The sequence below is a fragment of the Bos indicus genome, chromosome 3 (assembly GCF_029378745.1).
Source record: "Bos indicus isolate NIAB-ARS_2022 breed Sahiwal x Tharparkar chromosome 3, NIAB-ARS_B.indTharparkar_mat_pri_1.0, whole genome shotgun sequence".
NCBI classification, from domain to species: domain Eukaryota; kingdom Metazoa; phylum Chordata; class Mammalia; order Artiodactyla; family Bovidae; genus Bos; species Bos indicus.
Window position 1 is genome coordinate 16,824,752 of NC_091762.1, and position 26,592 is coordinate 16,851,343.

The 26,592-nt window shown below is 42.2% G+C and overlaps 1 protein-coding gene across 2 annotated transcripts in view; it reads right to left on the minus strand.

Moving 5' to 3' along the window:
- Window positions 1-13,141, minus strand: part of INTS3 (integrator complex subunit 3) — a 39,080-nt gene extending 25,939 nt beyond the window's left edge. The window contains exons 1-4 of one of the 2 annotated variants that reach the window (XM_070785650.1): window positions 12,919-13,141; window positions 12,402-12,547; window positions 2,139-2,222; window positions 1,206-1,289 (exon numbers count right to left, since the gene is read on the minus strand). In XM_070785650.1, coding sequence (XP_070641751.1) covers window positions 1,206-1,289; window positions 2,139-2,222; window positions 12,402-12,545 — 312 coding nt within the window. In that variant the 5' untranslated portion in view covers window positions 12,546-12,547; window positions 12,919-13,141. Of the gene's footprint in view, window positions 1-1,205; window positions 1,290-2,138; window positions 2,223-12,401 lie in introns of both variants that reach the window. The other variant, XM_019955108.2, reaches the window with a different exon arrangement.
- Window positions 13,142-26,592: the final 13,451 nt, after the last annotated feature.

Sequence of the window (26,592 nt, forward strand, 5' to 3'; positions counted from 1 at the left end):
GCCCAGAAATGGCCTGGGAAACCAGGGACTTGTCAATACTCGCTGCCCTACCACCTACCCTCACCCCAGGTTTGCCATGACCGCAAGCAGCTAAGCCAGGGGACCATGGGCATCCTGTCCTTGTCCCTGAGAATGCTGTTCCCTTGGTTCTCCTTGAGCAAACAACCTCCAGGTTTCTTATAAGTACACTGAGAGCAGTTGGGGGAAGGGAACAAAGCTGCCAGTTTCACATGGGCTTTCTGAGAAGATTAAATGTTCGGATAGAGCCGAACACAATGCTGGACACAGCATGACTGTTTCCTTTCCCACTCCCTTTGTTCAAGGAAGGGGCAAGGATTAAACTGAATTCCCCCACACCAAGCTCTTCTCTGTTAGTGTCATGCAGTTAATGCCAGATAGAACAAGTGTCTCTAAACCATCACGCAAGACTCAAGGACACAGAAAGTGGAAATCCAGAGAGGCAAAAGACAGGATTTTGCTACTTTATTATAGAAACAATGGAGTCCAAAGAGAACATCCTGCTCAGTCCCTCACCTCAAGGAAGGATCTCTCTTAAACCATTCTATTAATATCAATACATAAAAGAGACTCTTCCATTTGTGAAGCACTCCAGACTAGTTTTCATACAGTATTCCTCCCGAAGTCTGACTCCAGTGTATTTGTCTTCTCTTAATCACTACATTATTATGGCCATCACCTAACGTTAAGCTTTCTAGGACTTCCCTGGTGGTCCAGTGGTGAAGAATCTGCCTGCCGATGCAGGGGATATGGGTTCGACCCTTGGTCCAGAAGATTCCACATGCCTCAGGGCAACTAAGCCCATGTGCCACAACTAGAGGGTACCCCCTTGTCTACGACTAGAGAAAGCCTGTGGGCAGCAACAAAGACCAGCACAGTCTCTGGATTAAATCCCAACTCTTTCGGCCCTGACTCAAAAATCTACAATTTAAAACTCTTTAAATCCCTTTTCACTCTCACAACTGCATTTTCTTGCCTTTTACCTTCAGGATCTGAAGAGAAAGGAAGGACTTTAGTAAGAAAGTGACCCATTTACTAAGTGAAAAGGGAGTTGTAACTATATTTGGAGAATAAGATGATCCAGCCCTGGTCCAAGGGTCTGATACTAAACCAGTTAAACCAAAGTTCCACCATTCTCTCAGATCGTATCTGAGAAGGGAATATGGGGCCAGAGTAGGGAGTCTTACCTTCTGGGCTTGGGCTGGTTCAGTAAGGACAAGGGTGAAGAGGCCCAGGCAGATTTCCTCATGTTGTGGGGGGCCTTTGCATACCTGGGATAAGAGGAAAGAAAAAACTAGCTGTCACTCAAGAGAAAAGTTCTTAAGCACAGTTGCTCCCAGAAAACTTGGGACTCTTGAGTAAGCTGCAAAGGAGAATCATCAGCTAAAAGTGATGGGCATCTGTTTTAGGAGAGAGGTGGAGAGAAAGGATGGATCCATACTGCTTTCTCCAAGGCTTGATGAAGGCCAGAGGCAGAAAATAAAGTGTTTGAAATGGGGGGGAAAACCCTACTCCACACCTTAACAGCCTTTAGTAGAGAGGGAGCCGCAAAGAAACATAGTCAAGACTTTGGGCAAATCACTGAACCCCTGGGTATGTGTAAGGTGAAGACATAATAAGAACAATTACTAACAATAAATATTTATTGAACATTTACTGTGTGCCAGAAATTACTCTAAGTCCTTTCCATGTATTACTTTAAATCCTTCAACCTCAGAAATGTAAAAGATCAAATATGTGAGGATGATTTATAAAGGAAATTAGCCACTGGAGAACTGTAAGTTATTTTTTTAAAGTTGTTATTTAATGATGCCTAAAGCAACCCACTCCAGTACCCTTGCCTGGAAAATTCCATGGATGGAGGAACCTCGTAGGCTACAGTCCATGGGGTCGCAAAGAGTTGGACACAACTGAGCAACTTCACTTTCACTTTCAAGGCTCCAAGAGATGCGACTCCCAGATTAGGAAAGACAGAGAGGAGTTGGGAAGCCTGGTTCAGCAAACCAAGACATTAGCTTCAACCCCTAGCTCCTAAACACTGAAGTCTTTCCAATCTTTCTGATTATGTCTAAAAGCTTTCAAAGAAGCAGAAATGGGTTCAAAGAGAGTATTATACTCACATAGGCATTGAGGGCATCATTGGCCTCTCTCTCTGAGACACCAGTAGTCATCGATGTCACAATACTCATACATCTTTCCAATCTCTGTGAAGGGGTGAGAAAAAAATTTAGAAGCCTTCATACCATCACCTATGACATATTTCTGGTCCCAAAAAAGCTTTTTAAAAATTTAAATCACGTCACATCTCCAAAGTAGAGAAAACCACTAGGCCATTCAGGTATGACCTAAATCAAATCCCGTATGATTATACAGTGGAGGTGATGAATAGATTTATTCATTGGGATTAGATCTGATAAACAGCGCCTATAGAACTATGGACAGAGGTTTGTAACATTGTACAGGAGGCAGTGATCAAAATCATCCCAAAGAAAAAGAAATTCAAGAAGGCAAAAGTGGTTGTCTGAGGAGGCTTTACAAATAGCTAAGAAAAGAAAAGCAAAAGGCAAGAGAAAATGGGAAAGATATACCCAACTGAATGCAGAGTTCCAGAGAAGAGCAAGGAGAGACAGTAAGATCTTCTTCAATGAACAATGCAAAGAAACAGAACAGAACAATAGAATGGGAAAGACTAGAGATCTCTTCAAGAAAACTGGAGATATCAAGGGAACATTTCATGCAATGATGGGCATGATAAAGAACAGAAACAGTAAGGACCTAACAGAAGCAGAAAAGATTAAGAAAAAGTGATAAGAACACATAGAAGAACCATACAAAAAATGCCTTAATGACCAGGATAACCACAATGGAGTGATCATTCATCTAGAGCCAGATATCCTGGCTCTAGAGTGTGAAGTCAAGTGGGCTTTAGGAAGCATTACTACAAACAAAGTTATGGAGGTGATGGAATTCCAGCTGAGCTATTTCAAATCCTAAAAGGTGATGCTGTTAAAGTGCTGCACTCAATAAGCCAGCAAATTTGGAAAACTCAGCAGTGGCCACAGGACTGGAAAAGGTCGATTTCCATTCTAATCCCCAGGAAGGGCAATGCCAAAGAATGTTCAAACTAAGGCACAATTGCACTCATTTCACAGGCTAGCAAGGTAACGCTCAAAATTCTCCAAGCTAGGCTTCAACAGTATGTGAACCAAGAACTTTCAGATATACAAGCTGGATTTAGATAAGGCATAGGAACGAGAGATCAAATTGCCAACATCCATTGGATCATAGAAGCAGCAAAGGAATTCCAGAAAAACATCTACTTCTGCTTCACTGACTATGCTAAAGCCTTTGACTGTGTGGATCACAATAAACTGGAAAATTCTTCAAGAGATGGGCATACCAGACCACCTGACCTGTCTCCTCAGAAACTTATAGGAGGTCAAGAAGCAAGTTAGAACTGGACAGGGAAGAACTGATTGGTTCAAAATTGAGAAAGGAGTATGACAAGGGTGCATACTGTCACTCTGCTTATTTAACTTCTGTACAGAGTACATCATGTGAAATGCTGGGCTGGATGAATCACAAAGTGGAGTCAAGACTGCCAGGAGAAGTAACAACCTCTGATATGCAGATACTACCACTCTAATGACAGAAAGTGAAGAGGAACTAAAGAGCCTCTTAATGAGGGTGAAAAAGGAATATGAAAAGCTTGCTTGAAACTCAACATGATAAACAGCAAGATCCTGGCTTCTGGTCCCATTACTTTATGGCAAACAAAAGGGGAAAAAGTGGAAGCAGGGACAGATTTTCTTTCCTTGGGCTCCAAAATTGCTGTGGCCAGTGACTGCAGCCATGAAATTAAAAAGATGTTTGCTCTTTGGAAGGAAAGCTGTAACAAACCTAGACAGTGTATTAAAAAGCAGAGACATCACTTTACAGACAAAGGTCTGTATAGTCAAAGCTATGGTTTTTCCAGTAATCATATACCAATGTTAGAGTTGGACCATAAAGAAGGCTGAGCGCTGAAGAATTGATGCTTTTGAACTGTGGTGTTGGAGAAGATTCTTGAGAGTCCCTTGGACAGCAAGGAGATAAAACCAGTCAATCCTAAAGGAAATCATATTTATTGGAAAGGCTGATGCTGAAGCTGAAGCTCCAATACTTTGGCCATCTGATGTGAAGAGCCGACTCACTGGAAAAGACCCTGATGCTGAGAAAGACTGAAGGCAAAGGGAGAAGGAGTGACAGAGGATGAGATGGTTGGATGGCACCACTGACTCAATGGATATGAGTTTGTGCAAACTCCGGGAGATATTAAAGGACAGGGTAGCCTGGCGTACTGCAGTCCATGGGATCACAAAGAGTCAGACACAACTGAGCGACTGAACACCACATCTCTAGACCTAACTACCAGTTTACAAGTCAAGTCACCATGGGGGTATAATCAGCAAAATCCAGAAAGTGTAAACCATGACAGGCTTCCTGGTTTCTTTAACATTTAAACTGCAAGGGGAAAAAAATAAATAAATAAACTGCAAGGGGAAAAGCAGGGAAGGGGAACCTCATGTATTAGACGAGGCTTAAGTGAATTCTCTGGTGGTCCAGGGGTTAGGACTTGGCGCTTTTACTACCAGGGCCTGGGTTTGATCCCTGGTTGGAGAACTAAGATCCCACAATCCATGTGGCAGGCCAAAAAAAAAAAAAGACTTAAAATGACAACTCCTTGAACAGAATAAGGACTCACAAAACCACGCTGATATATACACACATGACAAAGAAAGAAGGGAAAGCTCTTCCTTACAGTGGAATGCCAACTGAAAACACAGAAGGAATGATGGAAGCATAACTGGTTCAGGGAAGTATCATTAACGCTAAAACTAGAGGTGAAACTTTCACAAGAGTATATAGTCACATACGCTCAAAATACTTCTTAATTAAAGAGAAAATAACTGAAGGGAATTCTGGAGGATAACATTTTAACCAAGCAATCGGAGTTAATATCCCGAGTAACGAGACAAACTGACAGCTGAAATTTCAGATAACCCAAATTGAGAGATTCTATAAAATAACTGGCCTGTTAAAGTATTTAAGGGGAAGGACTAAGAATAAAAGAGATAGTACACCTAAATTCAATGTGTGATTCTGGGCTGCTATAATGGACATTATTGGGACAACTGGTAAAATGTAAATATGTACTGTAAGTAATAGTAACATACTGATGTTAAATGTTCCAATTTAGATAATAAAACAGGGATTATGTAACTGAGAATCCTGTTCTTAGGAAATATTCCTGGAAGTATTTAAATCTTAAGTGGCATGCAGCTGCAACTTATTCTCAAAAGGTTAATATGTATACAAAATGAAAAGCAAATGCAGCAAATGTTAACAACTGGTAAGTCCAGAAGAAGAGTATTAGAGTTTTATGTCTTAACAGTTTTTCTATAAGTTTGAAATTATTTTAAAATAGTTATTAAGAAATTAAAGGGACATGTCAACTGAATGCAACAAATGTGTGCTCCTTGTTTGATTACTGATCTGAAAAAAAACACTTACAAAAAGAATTTATGGGAATTCCCTGGTGGTCTAGTGGTTGGGAGTCTCTGTTTTGATGCTTGTGGGCCCAGGTACAAGCCTTAGTCCAGGAACTAAGATCTCACAAGCCATGCCACACAGCCCCCCCAAAAACCCCCCAAAACAAGAAACCCAGTAAAGCACATGAGAAACTTAAGGGGAAAAAAGAAATCTTAAAAAAAAAAAAAAGGATTTATGAAACAGTCGATTTGAACAATGAGTATTTATTACATTGAGGAATTATTAATATTTTAGGCATGCTATTGTGGTTATGTTAAAAATAAAAAAGTCCATCTCTCATAAACATATATATGAAATACCTACAGATGAAATGATATACCTTGGATTTGCCTCAAGATAATCCAGAGGAGACTGGATAAAGGGAGATACAAGACTGCCACGTACTGGTAAGCACTGAAGCAGAGTGATCGCTCCAGGGCAGTTACACTACTCTCTCTACTTTTTCATGGTTGAAATGTCCCTCCAAAAACTTAAAAACTAAACTTTAAAAAATAAAAAATAAAAAGGTGAGAGTAAGAAAGAAAAGAACTAGTGGAGAACAAAAGGCCAAACTAAAACTTCCAGGGTCTCTAGTGAAACAAAGGTGAGGAGCACTGTATTAAAATCCAGGTGGGGCTAGTGGTAAAGAACCCGCTTGCCAATGCAGAAGACAAAAAACAGAAGGGTTCACGAGGAAACTAGAGTTGAAAGAGACACATGTACCCCAATGTTCATCGCAGCACTGTTTACAAGAGCTAGGACATGGAAGCAACCTAAATGTCCATCAGCAGACGAATGGATAAGAGAGCTGTTGTACATACACACAAAGGACTATTCCTCAGCTATTAAAAAGAATGCATTTGAATCAGTTCTAATGAGGCGGATGAAACTGGGGTCTATTATACAGAGAGAAGTCAGAAAGAAAAACACCGTTACAGCATATTAATGCATATATATGGAATTAAGAAAGATGGCAACAATGACCCTATATGCAAGACAGCAAAAGAGACACAGATGCAAAGAACAGACTTTTGGACTCTGAGAGAAGGTGAGGGTGGGATGATTTGAGAGAATAGCATTGAAACATGTATATTACCATATGTGAAATAGATCACCAGTCCAGGTTCTATGCAAGAGACAGAGCGCTCAGGCCCGGTGCACTGGGACGACCCTGAGGGATGGGATGGGGAGGGATGTGGGAGGGGGGTTCAGGATGGGGGACACATGTACACCCATAGCTGATTCATGTGAATGTATGGCAAAACCCACTACAATATTGTAAAGTAATTAGCCTCCAATTAAAATAATTTTTTTTAAAAAAAGAGAAGGGTTTGATCCCTGGGTCAGATTGGGAAGACCCCCTGGAGGAAGGCATGGCAACCCCCTCTGGTATTCTTGGCTGGAGAATCCCATGGATAGAGGAGCCTGGCAGGTTACAGTCCAGAGGGGTCGCAAAGAGCTGGACACGACTGAAGCAACTTAGCACCAGCATGCACCAAGGACCATTCTTAATTATAAAGGCAAACTCTGTAACACAATATGTGCTCAATATTCTAAGGAGATTTTAAGTCACAGATCCTGTTTCAAAGCATTTAATACTAAGGATAAAGAAAATATTGACAAAGTGTTTCTCATATTAGTCAGTGAGCCTCTTCCTAAACTACCTAAACTACTTCCTAAGTCTTTTAAAACATCTTGTTGAGAATTACTGACAAATAAGGACATAGGAAAGAGGTCTAGAATGAAAGACCATCATGTTTCTCCTTTGACCATCATCTTGAAGTTGTCTACATCCATCCCTACCTAAGAGCAGAGTAGAACTGAGTATTAAGGCAAGGAGCTCCCAGAGCCAAAAAAAATTCAACCTAAATTAGGCCCAAAGCTGCTCAGGTTTGACAACGTCACTGTCCAACATCAGGTCTGACTATCCTCCAAATTAGGTCACATCAGCGTGCTTAGCCTTAATCAACAGCACCTGTGTACTTGTGAAAAGGAGCTGTGAGATCACATGAAGAGCTGAGCTGTAAATCTCACAACCCACCTCTCCCACAATCTCTGAGATCCATCATTACCTAGTCCAGCTCCTATATGATAAAGGGAGGGAAGAAAATAACCTCAGGTTGTATTTTCTCTTTTTAAGTCTTATCCTTCTTCATCTAAGGCAGTTATCAGTTCCTCCAGTTGCTAAATCTAGGCTGTTCTTGCTGGGCGCTCTGGGAGACCCTCCTTACCCGGCCTAGGTTAACAAGCATTTTCAGAGTGGAGGAAGATGGTGAGTAAGCAGCAGCACAGCATCATAAAATCCTAGACATCACTTTGTGATAAAAAGGAAGAAATTGCTGCTGAATCAACAGAGATGCAAGAGAAGTCAAAAGAGCAGCTGGCTGTGGAGCCAATGGACAAGCAAGGAAGAGGAGAATCCCTCCACCACTTGAAAGCCTTAGGCTAATCTTAGGTGAGTTACTTAAATTATCAAAACTTACTTAACCTTTTACTTATAATACTCTGGTTTTCTCACCTAAAAAAAATAAGAGACAGAGCCCATATAAGGTTGCTTTGAGGACTAAACAAGGTTAACATACGTGAAAGCACCTAGCATATAGCCTCAGTTGAATCAGACTCTATTCCATCTGTGAAGCAGCCCAGCGATCACACAACTGAATCCATGAGGACCAGACCCCCCTTCAGTGCTCCGTGCCACTGCTTTTAATGGCATGTCCTCAGAGACTCCTGAAAACTGAGCCCTACACAGGACATTGGTAAATCCCTAACCAGGCTGAAAAGCTTCCTCTCCTACTTTTGCCTTCTGTGAGAGAAGAGGAAAGAGTACAGGAGAGGGGAGAAGGCCTGACAGATGGACCCTGCACCAAGATCCGGGAGCAAAGCTGGACGGCCGGCCTAGTTCCTCCCAGTGATGTAACACAGAGCCCTTGCACTGAACCACGTTTCTCTAGGCCCCTCCTCGGTATCTAAGCTCCACTCAGAGGTCTGACTCATTTCTATGGGTCACTGCCGAGTCAAGAAAGAAAACTGGCATCTTGCAACAGGGAGGCCTAACTAAGGATGTAGAAAATGGGAGAGTCCAGAATTTGGATGGGTGAATAAAAGCAATGAGGAAACAAATATGAGGGTCAGTTCTTCCCAGGCAATAGAAACATATAAAGGATACTGCTCTTCTTGAACTACAGAAATTTCTTTTCCAAACAGAGATGAGTGAACTAATTACAAATCATTCAGAGTGACTGGAGGACCACACCTCCACAGAGGGCTGTAGAAAGCCAGATCCCTACAATCTTACTAGATTGTACCCCTGCTTCCCCTGGACAACCGAGGCCCTCAGTAAAGACGGAACCACACATGAAGTTGCCAACAACTGCTGGCAGAATGACCGTTCAGAGTAAGCCCTTCACGACAGCACCTCAGAGAGTTTAGTAAATATTTACCACCTCTAGGAGCTTCTAAAATAATTTTTCTAGTACTAAGACTACCTTACCATGGTTTCCATGACAGTAGCAGTAGATGGAGAGCGGGTGGAAAGCAGGGAGGCCTTCTAGTTTGTGAGTATATACCTGAAGCTGGAGCCTATAAAGTCTGAGGATTGCTCTAACCTCTCAGTGTCTCCTCCTTCCTCCAGGTAACATACAGTTTGCTAAAAATTATATTATTTAATGGCGTCCCAGGCTGTTCATGGTAAAGAATCCGCCTGCCAAGCAGGAGACTCAGGTTTGATCCCTGGGTTGGGAAGACCCCTTGGAGGAGGACATGGCAGCCCACTCCACTATTCTTGCCTGGGGATTCCATGAACAGAAGAGCCTGAAGGGGTATAATCTATGGGGTCACAGAGTTGGACATGACTTAGTGACTAAACAATAACAATAATAAATACTTAAATACTGTCCCCTTATGGGAAGTCAGTGGCCTTCGGAGACTAAAATTCAAAGGCTTAAGGAAAAGATATGATCTGATCTACAAAATCCCTAAGGACTCACATTAGTACAGGGTTACTGAACAAACTGGGTTCCAAGTATTCTACAACCGAGTCACTTGTAAGTGAAATGAGGATTTAAGGGGAAAAAAATCAGAAATGACTCAAAGCCCATTCCCTGGAGAATCTTCACAGACTGGATGCGCCTTGGAGAAAACCTAGAAGGGACATACCTCTAACCAAATGCAAAACTGAGACCTGTCCAGAGCTTAAGAGGAGGTTCCAGCTTGTTTGAGCCACAGCCCCTGCCTTTAGCCTTGCTTCAAAGTGGACAGGGTCCTTCTCCGCAGAGGAGTGGTCGAACAGGAGCTTTGAAGGCTTGTGAAATTAGAAGCTACGTGTTCTAATGGCCTCCAATCTTTGGCACTATTTTTATCTCATTCCTCAAATATGGATGGGGATGGGCAAGAATTCCCCATTCAAAGAAAAGAACAGGGCCAAAGAGAAGAAAGGATACGACACATGGTCCCTTGGGTAGAAGGGTCACAGCCCCTGCCTGTGATGCTCCTCACCAGCACTTCACACTCCAGGCCTCGAAGGGCCTTTCCTCATCACGTCCAGCTGACTCTGGTCTCTTTGCAACCCTCACTGGGTTTTTGTTTTTACCTTTCTTCTGAGTGTTAACTCAGTCTTTAGATGATAACCTCTGGAAGGCAGGCCTTGGGTCTCCCTACTGTGTTCCTGGGCAATAGGTGGGACTATGCTGCAAACAACCAAGCCAGAACCACCAGAGATCAGTCAATACTAGGTTTTGAGTGCGGAGATGCGTGACAAGACCCAGAGAAGAAGCCAGTAAGTCTTAACCTTAGTCACTCTGATCTAGTGCGAGCCACACACGAGGTTAGAAACTGGTAAGGCATGTTGGAAAATTCAGATGCAAAGGACAAAGGGCATAGAAGGAAAGGAGGAAGGCCAAGACAAGCTGAGAAACATCTAAAGCACAAAGGATATCAAGAAAAAAAGGAGACCTTCCCTCCCCCTTCTTTCTGGAAACAGCTGAAAGTTCACTCTCAGACAGTCCAAAAGAGCAAGAAAATAAATGCTTCATCCCTTATGAGATCCCCTTTTGCCATATTATTTCACTTGCTAGCAAACATGTCACTCCTCAAGGAATAGGATGCTGTGGTACAAATTAGAACAGGATGACCCTTCCGGCAATCAGGGTGGGAAATAAACAAGGGTTTCACTACCCTTGGGGTCTTTTCCCCTCCACCCAACTGCTGCAGTGATCAAAGGTAATCGATGATTTTCTTGCTACAATTCTAGAGCTCTAGTGCTAGAACCCAGGGCTCAATAAATACTTTTGACAATGACAGTGGTCATTTCTAAACATGTAGATAATTTAAAATGCCAGGCAATTCTGGCAGTCATTTGTATTTGTTTCGGGAATACATTACTTTTAGCACTGTTAGCTGCCTTGTTAGTGCAACAGGTAGCACTCAAAAAATAGAAGCATTTTTTATGTTCCTAATTGGATTTACCTTAGCTGATAACAACAGAAGACAAACTCTGATTCATCTCATACAGAATTACAAGGGAGAAGCATGATGGAAAGTGTGTCTATGAACAGACATATTTGATGGATAACCCACAAGGTTGCTGTCCAGGTGCTTCTTGATTCACAAAGCTCCTTTTTGTATGTGTTCTGCCATCCTGCATCTGAACCAACATTCCTTCAAACTTACAGTATGAATTCCACCTATCTGCTTGACCACCCTCTAACATCTGATCAAGAGCCGTGACAAAGTCAGAAGCAGGGAAATTGCCCGTGAAGAGCCTAATAATTTACTCGTCCCGTCCCCGGATAACCACTGAGTTGAATGTATTAGGTCTTACAAACAATCCAGCCATCATGTCACACTTCTCAGTCTCATATTCCTAAGTATGTCTCTTCATGTATGAAGTGAAGTGAAGTGAAGTCGCTCAGTCGTGTCCGACTCTTTGCGACCCCATGGACAGTAGCCTACCGGGCTCCTCTGTCCATGGGATTTTCCAGGCAAGAATACTGGAGTGGGCTGCCATTTCCTTCTCCAGGGGATTTTCCCAACCCAGGGATAGAACCCGGGTCTCCTGCATGGCAGACAGACGCTTTACCGTCACAGGAAAGGGATAAATGATCAACTCTGGATTGTCAGGGACAGGGCAAGAGGAACAAGTGGGGGGAGGGGTCAATTATTCAGTAGTCTAAAATCCCTATTCGGGCCCAAGGCATCGCCTCACCCTACCCTCTTTCTCAGCATCTGTATGTTCCCTCCCTTGTGTGTATGCCATTTGGTTGTGAAGGACAGTCCCCTAGGTCCCATTCACCCATAACAAAATACAACTCACTTTTCCTTAGGTCTTCACTCATTCTAAACGCCCACTTAACATCACCGGCAACTGAGGGTCTAAATGAAGTCAACACTATCTAAGAGGAGGCTCCAAGGTCTAGTGCAAGCTCCTATCAGACCCACCCCCCAAAACACCTACACACACATACATTACTCAATATATGACCCTACTGAAACAGGGTTAAATATTAATTATAGCTGTGGCCTATATGTGAAAGGAATGTCAAAAATAAATCCAGTAGATCTGGATGCTATATCCCTTCCTCATCAACACATCCCCCCTCCACCCATTTTCACAGTAGTGGCTGCTGTTGCTATGACAACCTGTCCAGGAAGTTGGCCCACACTTCTTCCTTCAGGAGCAGGAAGTCAGGAGCAGTGTTTGTGTTGTCTTAGAAAAAACTTTAAGGCCTCCTCCCCCACCCCCACCCCCCATCCGCTCCAATATCCCTCCTCATCCCCATTTCTTAACTCCCTTCCCCACCCCCCACACCTACCTCCTCTAACTCATCCTTGGCATCCAAACTGGTTGAAAGTAGCAGCCTCCCCCCTCCTGGGGCTCCTGCTCCCGCTCCTCCTCCACCTCCCGCTGCTCCCGAAGCAGCTGCTGCTGCTGCCCCCTTTCCCTTCTGTAACTCCATGGCTGCAGCCGGGAGACGGGAAAAGGCCCGGGAGTGGATGGGTAGGAAGTCCTAGAAACGGGGAATCTAGGACTGACAAGGATGGGGGGCAAGAGGGACAAGGCGGGATAGGGGGTAAGGGTCCCTGGCCTCTGCACTCGTCCCTCCTCTCCGAAAGAGCGCTCCTGTACAGGAGGCGAAGGCAGGCGGGCCTCTAGGTCGTGCCTCTGGACTGGCAGTGCTGAGGAAACGCCGTTAGCTCCTAAGTATGCAGGGCTAAGGGTCTGCGCCCCTACGGGAAGTGTAGGAGAGGCTTCTGTCCCTGAAGAAATGGAAAAGGAGCCCTTTCTGGCTTCTGACCCTAAGAGAAGCTGGGAAAACCTTAAGTTTCTACCTCAGGAGGTGGGGGAGAAAAGGAGTCCTGCCCCTGAAGTAGGGGGTAGGAATCCTTCCTGGCTGATGCCCCAAGGATTGGGGAGCGAGGTTCCTTTGGTTCCGGCCCCCAGGGGGTGAGGGTGAGGCAGTAAGCGCTATAGGAGGACACGGACGACCAGCTTCTCCCTACACCACACAGAGGCGGCCATGGTGGAAGGGCGGGGGGTGGGAAGGCCAAGAGCGACGGCGGGGGAGGGGGAGGAATCGTGGAGGCCTGCGCCGGAAGTGAGCAGTCGCGGTCCCTGGACTCCGCCAATAGCGGCTTCCGCGGTGGCTCTCAGTCTCGAAGGAGTAGGCCGACGTTGGCCCACAGGCCTTTACCCCGGCTGCCAATAGTAGAGAGCAGAAGAGAAACCAGTCTGATGGACAGCCAGAGTGTCCAATCATATTCCTCTTCTGCTCTCGGAGGGCGGGACGGAACGACTTCCCGGAGGTGGGCGTGAGAGATCAGGAAGGAGAGAGGCTGCGCCTGCGTGGGTTGACGCGCGTGCGCGGCGCTGGCTTCCACCCTCCTTTCCTCCCTCGTTCAGAAGCTAGGGTGGTACTGGAACCAGGGCACTGTTCGTCCCTAGGTGGCTTTGAGAAACCCGAATCCTAGTTGTGAATTGACATAGCAGGGCCAAGGGGCAGAACCCTAACCCTTAAGCAGTGTCAGAGCAAATGCCATTGGATGGTGTGAAGCCAGCTGCCAGAGCTAAGAGTATATATCACACAAGCTATTGGAAGCGTCCGTGCAACTGGAGTTATCAGCCAGACACTGAGGAAAAATAAAAGCATGGACCTACTTTTGCACACCGCTCATTAGAGTCATGCACGGATTCATTATTAGGCTTCTGGAAGCTCTGTATTGTCCTGCTTTATCTGTGTTCGGGTCAGCATTTGCCTCTAGCAATCCAGTGTGGAAGCTTGTTTTTGACGTTCTTTTCCCTCCCGTAATTCAGTCAGTAAAGGCTTTTTATTAGAAATGTTTCTGGAATTTGTTCTTCTCTGGCCTATGTACGTGTGTATATGTATGTGTATATACATATATATATAGTATATCCTTAGGGATTACAGTGGATTCAAGCCCATTCAACATCATACCACTTCTCTAATCATACTAAACTACCCTCTCAGACACCTGAATTTCCCAAATCCTTAGTAGAAATTATGTGACTCACCCTATCTAGTCAATATGGTTTCCCAAGACTTATTTTTTAAATTATTATAATTTAAAAACCTGTAATAAAAACTCATAACAATGCAAAGTAGAAGGAACCCTCTTTTTTCCCTTTGACCCCATCCAGTCTCACTTCTCTTGAGTCATCAGTGTTACTAATTTGTTGTATATCTTTCTTTACTTTTTAAAAATACATAAACACATATCCACAATTCTTTGGTTGTTTTCATTTGTTTTTTTAACGAAAATAAAATTGTTTTACGATTTCTTTCTTCTTGCTCAATTAGTATTTCTATCCTGACCATTTTTTTCTCCCAAATCAAAAAATGGAAATTAACTTCATTCCAACTAACAACCTCATAATATTCCCCTCCTCTCTTGTGGAGAAAATGAGCTCTTCCCTGATGCTGCCCCCACCTAGCTGATTTCCAGAAGGAAAGACCTTCCATTTGTCAAAATCCACCCACTGTTGAAGGCAATTGAGGTTAAAAATAGCAAGGTGGTGTTGTTTCTTTTTTCCTCCCTTGGCAGGGGAAGCTATAGTTACCATTAATAGGAATCAAATAATAAGGCCCTAGAATCAAGAAAAAATTAAAATGAAAAGACTCACAGTGCTGCAGAAAGTTCCTCCATCAAAGAAAAAAACAAACAAATCAATGCCTAATAATCCTGAGAGACTTCTGGGTTTGAAAATAAAGGAATCTCCCTACCTCAGAGAGAATGATGAATTACAGGGTTTGGGTAAAGACTAAAAAGGCATACTTATAAAATTTATAAAAACATAAAGCTGAGACTAGTAGCTAATAGACCAGATCACCATATAGCACTGAAAATGTTATTAATGAGGTCAGAGATTGAACTAACAGAACATGAAGTTATTTAATAATGGAAAGTGTGCTTACCTGTATGCCCAGGCCTAGGCTAGAAAGGATTTAAAACAGGATTTAAAATTAATATTAAAAAATTAGTGAAGTGAGATAGGCAGAGATTTCTTTTTTTTAAATATTTCTTTTTTTTGGGCTGCACTGGGTCTTCATTGCTGTGTGTGGGCTTTCTCTAGTTGTGGAGAGTGGGGGCTTCAGTAGTTCCATCATGTGGACGCAGTTGTCCCAAGGCATGTGGAACCTTCCCAGACCAGGGATTGAGCCTATATCCCTTGTATTGGCAGGTGGATTCTTAACCACTGAACCACCTGGGAAGTCTGCAAAGATTTCTTCATAGACACAAAAATCATAATGGAAGGATGGATGAACTGGACTTAATTAAAATTAAGATCTGTTGGACTTTCTTGGTCCAACTTCATGCCAACACACCATGGTGCAACTTGGCACAACTAAACCTGTGCACCAAACTCCTGCACCTGCGCTCGAGTGTGTGTGCTACAGCTGCTGAAGCCTCCACTCTTCGCACCTAGAGAAAGCTCACTCGCACCAACAAAGACCCAGCACAGCCGAAAATAAATACATAAATGAAATTTAAAAAAAAATTAAGAACTGTCCATTAATAGACATCATTAAAAGGATAAAAGACAAGCCGTGGACTGGGAGAAAATATTTGTAATGCACATATCTGATAAAAACTGTCATCACAAGACGATATTAATAAGTAGGTAGGTAGATAGAGATATATAAAACACAGGAAACTCTCATTTGAAAAGTGGACAAAAGACGTAAGCTGGCATTTCACAAAGAAGGACATCCAAATGGTTAAAAACACACGAAAAGTTTGTTAATATCAAGTCATTAGGACAGGGAGGTGTGCTGCGATTCATGGGGTCGCAAAGAGTCAGACACGACTGAGCGACTGAACTGAACTGAACGGAGGACAATATTAATTGAAATTACAAAGTGATACTGGAAATTCTAGCCACAGCAATTAGAAAAGAAAAAGAAACAAAAGATACCCGAATTGAAAAGGAAAAAATAATATTGTATCTATGCATAAATGAAATCCATAACCCCATATAGAGGAAACCCCCAAAGAATCCACAAGAATCCACTAATAAATGAATTCAGCAAACTTGTAGGGTACAACAGCAACACAAAAAGCCCCAGTTGTGTTTCTGTATAACAGCAGTGAATAATCTGAAAGGGAATTTAAGAAGGCAATTCCGGGAATTCCCTGGCTATTCAGTGGTTAGGACTCTGAGCTTTCACTGCCGGGTCCTGCAAGCCACATGGTGTGCCAGAAAAAAGAAAAGCAGCAATTCCATTTATAGTATCTTCAAAAGAACAAAATACCTAGGAATAAATGTAAACAAGGGAGTAAAAGACTTGCACTCTGGAAACTACAAATTATTGCTGAAAGAAATTAAAGAAGATCTAAACAAATGGAAGCTATCCTATGTCCGTGGGTAAGAAGACAATATTGAAGTACTACAACTGACCTACAGATTTAATGCAATCTCAGTAAAAATTCCAAAGCTTTTTTTTTTTTGGTAGAAATGGAAAAGTCAATCTACAAACTCACATGGAGTTGCAAGGGGCTCTGAATAGCCAAAATAATCTTGAGAGAAAAAAAAAAGAACAAAGTCAAGGACTCACACTTCCCATTTTAAAAATGACTACAGTAAGCTATAGTAATAAAAACAGTGTTGTGTTGGCATGAAGATAGACATATAGGTCAAGAGAATAGAATTGAGAGTCCAGAAATAAAATAATAAATTTATAGCTAGTCAATTAAAAAAGTGTTTTTTGGTTGTGCTGGGTCTTCGTTGCTGTGAGCAGGCTTTCTCCAGCTATGGAGAGCTGGGGCTGCTTCCGATTACGGTGCCCAGGCTTCTCGCTGCAGTGGCTTCTCTTGTTGCAGCGCACAGGCTCTAGGGTGCAGACTGCAGTAGCTGTGGCTTGTGGGCTCTAGAGCTTGGGCTCAGTAGTTGTGGCACATGGGTTTTTGCTCCAAGGCATGTGAAATCTTCCCAGACCAGGGACAGAACCTGTGTCCCTACACTGGCAGGTGGGTTCTTATCTGCTGTACCACTAGGGAAGTCCCAATAGCTAGTCAATTTTTGACAAGGGTGCCAAGTTCATACAATGGGGAAAGAACAGTCTCTTCAACAGACAACGATGGGACAACTGGATTTCCACAGGCAAAAGAACGAAATTGGACCCCTACTTCACACCATTTACAAAAATTATCTCAAAGTGTACCTACAATCTAAATATGAGAGCTAAAACTATAAATCTGTTAGGAGAAAACATAGGACAAAAGCTTCATGACACTGGATTTCAAAATGGATTGATTCTAACATATGATACCAAAAGCGTGAACAACAAAAGGAAAAAGAAATTCGATATCATTCAAATTTTAAACTTTTGTACACCAAAGGATATTACCAAGAAAGTTAAAAGACAACACATAGAAAGGGAGAAATATTTGCAAATCAAATGAGGGTTTAATATCCAGAATACATAAAGAACTCCTAAAACTCAAAAACAAAAAAAAAACAAACCCCATTAGAAAATGGGCAGAAGACTCAAACAGATATTTTCCCAAAGAAGATATACAATTATAAGCATATGTAGAGTTGGTCAACATCATTAGTAATAAGGGAAATACAAATCAAATGCATGTTATAACATGAATGAACCTTAAAAACAATATGCTAAGTGAAATAATCCAGATAGGAAAGAGTAACTATTACATGATTCCACATATATGAAATATCTAGAATAGACAAATTCAAAAAAGTAGAAAATAGATTAGAGGTTACCAGGAATAAGGGAGGTGGGAATAGGGAGTTATTCTCTAGTGGTTATAGATTCTCTTTTTGAGGTGATGAAAACATTTTGGGGATAATGGTGATGGTTATATAATGTCATGAATGTAATTAATGCCGCTGACTTATACACTTAAAAATGGTTAAAACAGTAAATTTTGTTACATGTATGTTGCCACAGTGAAAATATAACCTTTAAAAACCACAATGAAAAAATAACCTTTGACAAAAATCATAGTAACAAGGATTTAAGCAAGAATATGAGAAACCCAAATTGAGGGACGTTCTACAACATAACTGGTCTGTCCAAAATGTTAAGCCTCTTAGATCTAAGACTGAAGAACTCTTCTAGATAAAAAAATATCATGGATTAAAAAAAATACCATGGAGACATAAGAACTGTACATAATGTGTGATCCTGGGCTGGATCCTGGACTGAAGAAAAATGTTTTCTATAATATGCATTATTGGGACAATTGGAAATTGGAAAAATTTGAATACATGCTTATAGACTAGATAGCAGTAAATTTCCTGACTTCAATCAATAGTAAGAAATGTCATATATATATTTTATACATATTTAGAAACAATATATTAGTATGTATATTTATACATATATATAATCCTAACCCTTTATGTTATAGATATACAGCATATATAGATAGGGAGAGAGAATGATAAAGAAAATGTAGTAAAATGTTAATTGGTAAATCTAGTTGAAGGGTGTATAGAAGTTCTTTGTACCCTTCTTGCAACATTTCTGTAATTAAAAATTACTTCAGATTTTTAAAGTTTGAAAAAGAAACTTATGAGATATCACTAAACACTTATGAGAATTAAAAGACTGACAATACCAAGTGTTGGTGAGGATGTCTAGTGATTAGAACTATCATATACTGCTGAGTGGTGTGGAAATTAGACTAATTACTTTAGTAAACTGTTGAATAGTATCTACTAAAGTTAAACAATTGCCCATCCCAGGACATATTAATTCCACTCTAAGTTTACAGCCAAGAGAAATTACTGCATGTGTTTACAAAACAGCATGTATAAGAATTTTCATAGTAGCACTCTTTATTACAGTAAAACAACCAGAAACAATTGTGAACCAAAAACTACTCTTAAAAAAGAGTCTTCTTTAAAAAACTAGAAACAATCCGAAAGTTCATCAATAATAAAAAGGCTGTAAAAAGGAATATCTCTATACGTCTCTATACTTATATATGCTTTAAACTGGGGCTTCCCTGGTAGCTCAGCTGGTAAAGAATCACCTACAATGTGGGAGACCTGGGTTTGATTCCTGGGTGGGAAAGATCCCCTGCAGGAGGGCATGGCAACCCACTCCAGTATTCTTGCCTGGAGAATCCCATGGCTAGTGGGCTACAGTCCATGGGGTCGCAAATAGTTGGACATGATTGAGTGACTAAGAACAGCACAGCATACTTTAAACTGACTCAACATTGTAAAACAACTATACTTCAATTAGTTGAAGTATACAGTCCATGGAATTCTCCAGGCCAGAATACTGGTGTGGATAGCCTTTCCCCTCTCCAGGGGATCTTCCCCACCCAGGGATCAAACCCAGGTCTCCTGCATGGCAGGCAGATTCTTTACCAGCAGAGCCACAAGGGAAGCCCAGAAATACTGGAGTGGGTAGCCTATCCCTTCTCCAGGGAGACTTCCCGACCCAGGAATCAAACCAGGGTCTCCTGCATTGCAGGTGGATTCTTTACCAACTGAGCTATCAGGGAAGCTCATACTTCAATTAAAAAAAAGAAAAATAATAGAAAGGATAAATAATTATAGATATATTAATACAATGGAATAATATATAGTGGTAAATAAAGAACAAACTCTCACAACAGTGGATGCATTTCACAGACATAATGTTGACTGAAAGAATCCCAACCCAGCACCAAAAAGAAACGATGCCTTAAGCCATGAAAAAACATGGACGAATCCTCAAGGCACATTACTTAGTGAGAGAAGTCAATCTGAAAAAGGCTATATACTGTATGATTCCAACTTTATGACGTTCCAGAAAAGGCAAAACTGTGTGGCAAGCCAAAAGATCTGGTTGCCAGGGGGTGGATTATGGGTGGAAGGATGAATGAGGAGAGCACAGAGGATTTTTCGGAGAAGGCAATGGCACCCCACTCCAGTACTCTTGCCTGGACAATCCCATGGATGGAGGAGCCTGTTAGGCTGCAATCCATGGGGTCGCTAAGAGTCGGACACGACTGAGCAACTTCCCTTTCACTTTTCACTTTCATGCATTGGAGAAGGAAATGGCAACCCACTCCAGTGTTCTTGCCTGGAGAATCCCAGGGACGGGGGAGCCTGCTGGGCTGCCGTCTATGGGGTCGCACAGAGTTGGACATGACCGAAGTGACTTAGCACAGAGGATTTTTAGGGCAGTGAAAATACTCTGTATGACATGATAGTGATGGACACGTGTCATTATACATTTGTCCACACCTGTAGAATGTACAATATCAAGGTAAACACTGAGGTAAACTAGTCAGTCTGGATGATAACAGTGTGTCAGTGTAGGTTCACCGGTTGTAACAAGTGTACCAGTCTGGTGGGGGATGTGGATAATGGAGAAGGCTATGCACATGTTGGGGCAAAGGGTATGTGGGAAATCTCTGTACCTGGCCCTCAGTTTTGGTGGGACCTTAAATTGCCTTTGGAGAAGGCAATGGCACCCCACTCCAGTACTCTTGCCTGGAAAATCCCATGGACGGAGGAGCCTGGTGGGCGGCAGTCCATGGAGTCGCTAAGAGTTGGACACGACTGAGCAACTTCACTTTCACTTTTCACTTTCATGCATTGGAGAAGGAAATGGCAACCCACTCCAGTGTTCTTGCCTGGAGAATCCCAGGGACGGGGGAGCCTGCTGGGCTGCCGTCTATGGGGTCGCACAGAGTCGGACACGACTGAAGTGATTTAGTGTAGTGTAGTGTAAATTTCCTTTTATAAAGTCTTACAGAAAAATAAGAAAGAATCCAGACTTACTAAGTACACTAAGTATATATTGTGCCATTTCATGAAGTTCAAGAATACTTAGTTATCTATGCCAGTAGAAATAAGAATAATGACTAACTCTGAGGAAGTGAGGGTTGGAGGAGGTATTGATTGGGAAGGGAAATGAAGGAGACTTCTGAGATACTGCTGCTGCTGCTACTGCTGCTAAGTCGCTTCAGTTGTGTCCGACTCTGTGCGACCCCATAGACAGCAGCTCACCAGGCTCCTCTGTCCATGGGATTCTCCAGGCAAGAATACTGGAGTGGGTTGCCATTTCCTCTGAGATACTAGGAGCAGTCAGATCTTTATTTGGGTGATGGTTACATGGTTTATTTGGGTGATAGCATGCATGTGTATGCATGTGTGTGAAGTCATTTCAGTCATGTCTGACTCTTTGCGACCCTGTGGACCTTAGCCTGCCAGGCTCTTCTGTCCATGGGATTATCCAGGCAAGAATACTGGAGTGGGTTGCCACACTCTCCTCCAGGGCATCTTCCCAATCCAAGGATCTAACCCACGTCTCATATCTCCTGCATTGACAGGCAGGTTTGTTTGTTTGTTGTTGTTTTTTTAATCACTGAGCCACCTGGGAAGCCTGGGTGATAGCATACGTATGTAAAAATTTATTGAACTGTATGTTTTACTATGTATATATACTTTACCTCAATTTTTTAAATGGAGCAAATGAAACAAAATTGAGACACCACTTTTCATCTGTCAGTTCAGTTCAGTCGCTCAGTCGTGTCCGACTCTTTTCGACCCCATGAATCGCAGCACGCCATGCCTCCCTGTCCATCACCAACTCCCGGAGTTCACTCAGACTCACCTCCATCGAGTCACTGATGCCATCCAGCCATCTCATCCTTTGTCATCCCCTTCTCCTCCTGCCCTCAATCCCTCCCAGCATCAGAGTCTTTTCCAATGAGTCAACTCTTCGAATGAGGTGGCCAAAGTATTAGAGTTTCAGCTTCAGCATCAGTCCTTCCAATGAACACCCAGGACTGATCTCCTTTAGGATGGACCAGTTGGATCTCCTTGCAGTCCAAGGGACTCTCAAGAGTCTTCTCCAACACCACAGTTCAAAAGCATCAATTCTTCAGTGCTCAGCATTTTTCACAGTCCAACTCTCACATCCATACATGACCACAGGAAAAACCATAGCTTTGACTAGACAGACCTCTGTTGGCAAAATCTGTCATCTGTCAGGTTGGCAAAAATCCTCAATTTGGAAAACAGTTGTCAAAGTTTTAGGGAATTAGGCATACTCATGTTTGGTTGTTGGATGTACGTGTTGGTAACCTTTATATGGGGACAATTTGAAATAGATATAACAACTACAAACATATATACTCTTTGACTCAGGAATCTCACTTTTAGGAGTTTATCTTGTAGATATACTGCATGCAACATGACAAAGATATGAGAGTACACATTTGGTAGATGAATCAGATTAAACATTATGACATTGCATAAAACAGCAAAATATTGGACTGCCGGGGTGGTCCGGTGGTTAAGAATCTCCCTGTCAATGCAGGGATCACGAGTTTGATCCCTGGTCTGGGAAGATTCCACATGCCACAGGGCAACTGACTAAGCTTGTGCACTACAACTCCTGGAGCCTGCCTGCTCTAGAGTTGGTGCTCCACAACAAGAGAAGCCTCTGTGATGAGAAGCCCATGCACCACAATTAGAGAGTAGCCCCCGATTGCTACAACTAGAGAAAGCCTGCACACAGCAACAAAGACCCAGTGCAGCCAAAATAAGTAAATAAAACAGACTTTAAAAAAGAGCAAAATATTGAAAACTCGTCAATGTTTACCAATGAGGTTAATAGATTATGACATAAACACAAAAATTAATACTATGCAGCTCAAAAAGAATAAAGAAGCTATTTCCAAGTGGGATGGGGTGGGAGGTGGGAAGGAGGTTCAAGAGGGAGAGAACATATGTATACCTATGGCTGATTCATGTTGATATATGGCAGAAACCAACAAAATATTGTAAAGCAATTATCCTTCAATTTAAAACTAATTAAATTTTAAAAAAGAAACTATTTCCAAATTCAATGTAAAGAGTTCAAAGATATGTTATTAAGTGAGCTGAGCAAGATGCTACCATTTGTGTAAGAAAGGGAAAACATAATTTATACTTGTGTGTGCTCATGCTCACATAAAGAAACTTGGTAAGAACAAAAAAAAGTTAATAAAAGTGCCTACTTATATTTACATGGATATAGAGGACAATGGGGCAGATGCAAGAGAAATTTTTCACAGTGTATTTTTATATACATTTCAACTGTGTAATTACTGACTTTAAAATTCAACTAGTTTAACTTAAAAGAGGCTATAATGGGCTTCCCTGGTGGCTCAGTGGTAAAGAATCCACCTGCCAGTGTAGGAAATGCAGGTTCAATCCCTGGGTTGGGAAAATCCCCCGGAGAAAGAAGTGGCAACACACTCCAGTATTCTTGCCTGGGAAATCCCATGGAGAGAGGAGTCTGGCAAGCTACATACAGTCCATGGGGTTGCCAAAAGTTGGGCACGACTTAGTGACTAAACAACAACAACCATATGTGCTAGCAATTCTGCTTCTGGATATTGAGATGAAGGAAATGAAAACATTAAGTTGAAAAGACATATGTATCCCCACGTGCGCTGCAGCACTATTTAAAACTGCCAAGATATGGAAACAACCCAAGTTTCTGTTAACATAATGGATAAAGAAAATGTGGTATGTATATTTAATGGAATATTATTTTGCCATGAAAAAGAATGTAATCTTGCTATTTAAGACAACATGGGACTTCCTGGTGGCAGAGTGGATAAGAATCCACCCGTCAATGCAGGGGACACAGGCTTGATCCCTAGTCTGGGAAGGTTCCACATGGTGTGGAGCAACTAAGCCTGTGACCACAATGACTAAACCCTGCATGCTCTAGGGCCCGAGAGCCACAACTAATGAGCCCCTGTGCTGCAACTGCTGAAGCTCATGCAGCTAGAGCCCCTGCTCTGCAACAAAAGAAGTCACCGCAAGAAGCACGCTCTCCGCAACTAGAGAAAGCCTGCATGCAGCAGTGAAGACCCAGTGCAGCCAAAAAAAACCCCACCACCAACAAAAGACAACATGGATGGACCTTCAGGACATTATGCTAAGTTAAATAAATCAGAGAAAGACAACTACTGTACAATCTCACTTATAATGCATAGCAGGGTGACTATAGTAAATGACACTGTATTGTCTATCTGAAAGTTGCTGAGAGAGTAGATCTTCAAAGTTCTCACAAGAAAAAAAAACTGTGACTCTGTATGGTGATGGATGTTAACTAGACTTACTGTGGTGATTATTCTGCAATGTATACAAATATTGAATGTTTTATACCTGAAGCTAATATAACGATTATATCTCAGTTAAGAAGTCCAGTGGTCTTGCCTGGAGAATCCCAGGGACAGGGGAGCCTGGTGGGCTGCCATCTATGGGGTCACACAGAGTCGGACATGACTGAAGCAACTTAGCAGCAGCAGCAGCAGCAAAAAGTGGAGAGGCTCTGTGATCCCCTGGGAACTGGATCCTGGCAAATTTTAGAGGTGACGTGTGAATGTGTGTTAGTTGCTTAGTTGTGTTTGACTCTTTGTGCCCGAATGGACTATAGCCCGCCCGGTTCCTCTGGCTCCTCTGTCCATGGAATTCTCCAGGCAAGAATACTGGAATGGGGTGCCATTTCTTTCTCCAGAGGTGAGGTAGGGAAGGTGATATAGGCTGGATATAGAATAGGGAGACTTTTTTTTTTTTTAGATTTATTTATTTATTTGGCTGTGATTGCAGTGGCTTCTCTTGTTGCAGAGCAAGGCTCTAGGCACACGAGCTCAGTAGTTTTGGTACACAGATTTTAATTGCTCTGCAACATGTGGAATCTTCCTGGATCAGAGATCAAACCCATGTCTCCTGCATTGGCAGGCAGACTCCAAACCACTAGACCACCAGGGAAGCCCAAAGAGGGAGATTCCACATGGAGCTTCGGCTTCAGAGCTACTCACTTTCACTGATTGCTTCCAAGGCCTTGGAAGAGGGTGTAGCAATGTGCTCACATGTGTTTGTAAAATTTGCAAAAGGGGGATATTTTAACTATAATTTGCTAAGACCACTCTTTCACTCTGGCCCCTCTACAAGCTTCCCCTTCTGTTGTATAGTATGAAGGTGGCCACAGGCATTTTGATGATCTGGCTAAGGTGAGGTTGAGTTGGCACTACACTTTATTGGAGTTCAGTTATATATATTGACATAGTTTGCAGTCACTTTCATACACAGTTATTAAGAATCATTTCCATGTAGGAGTAGCTTTCAGGAGGAGTCTACCATGGTCTAAGCAGGCTCCTCCAACATGATGACAAGAACAGGGCCAGAGGCTATATAAACACAGCATGTGAACATATCCCTTATGCTGAGCACTGGAAGCACATGGTTAGCAGAGGAGAAACAAGATTTGAAATATACAGAGCCAGAAAATAGTCTATGGAAAATCCTTCCAATTATCAAATATATAAAACTGTAAAGGGAGAATTCAACTTTCATTGATAACTAGTCAAGGCAGAAGTTCTCTCCTATCAGGAATATATTCAGTTACCTAACATACACTAAGTGAACTAAATCAGAAAAAGACGAGTATCATATGATATCGTATACATGTGGAATCTAAAATATGACACAAATGAACATATCCATGAAACAGAAACAGACTCACAGACATAAAGAACAAACTTACGGTTACCAAAGGGAAAAGGGAGGGAGGGAGGGATAAGTTAGGAGTTTGGGTTAGCAGATACGAGCTGCTATATATAAAACAAACAACACAGTTCTGTGGTGTGGCACAGGGAATCATATTCAATGTCTTGTAATAAACAATAATGGAGGGACTTCCCTGGGTGTCCTGTGGTTAAGAATCCACCTTGCAATTCAGGGGATGCTGGTTTGCCCCCTGGTCGGGGAAACTAAGATCCCACATCCTGCGGAGCAACTAAACCTGTGCCCTGTGACTACTGCGCCTGGGCGCCAGAACTAGAGAGCGTGTGTGTGTGTGTGTGTGTGTGTGCCACAACAAAAGATCCCACAGGATGCAACTAAGACTCAATGAAGCCAAATAAATAAATAATAAAAGGAAGAGAAAAAAGTTATTTTTCTAGATTTTGGTATGTTTGCATGTTTGTCAGCTTTTGGAAATTTAAATTTTGTAAAATTTTTGATTTGTAACTTTATCGTCACATTCTAATTAAATATTTCATCCCTAATTTTGTATTGTCTTTCTTAAAGAGGATCCACCAAATTGTATAAGCTTCCAGACCCACAAAACCTGGATCCATCCTGGCTAGTGGCTGGCTGGAGAGGGAATTTGAGGAGACAGTAAGCCTATCTAATGAGTTTTTAGGTAGGAATATTGTGCTGTCACATGGCTCACAGCCTTGTCTAACTCAGTGAAACTATGAGCCATGCCAGGTAGGGCCACCCAAGACAGACAGGTCATGGTGGGTAATTCTGACAAAAAGTGGTCCATTGGAGAAGGGAATGGCAAACCACCTCAGTATTCTAGCGCTGAGAACCCCATGAACAGTATGAAAAGGCAAAAAGATATGACACTGAAAGATGAACTTCCCAGGTCAGTAGATGTCCGATATGCTACTGGAGAAGAGTGGAGAAATACCTCCAGAAAGAATGAAGAGGCTGAGCCAAAGCAAAAA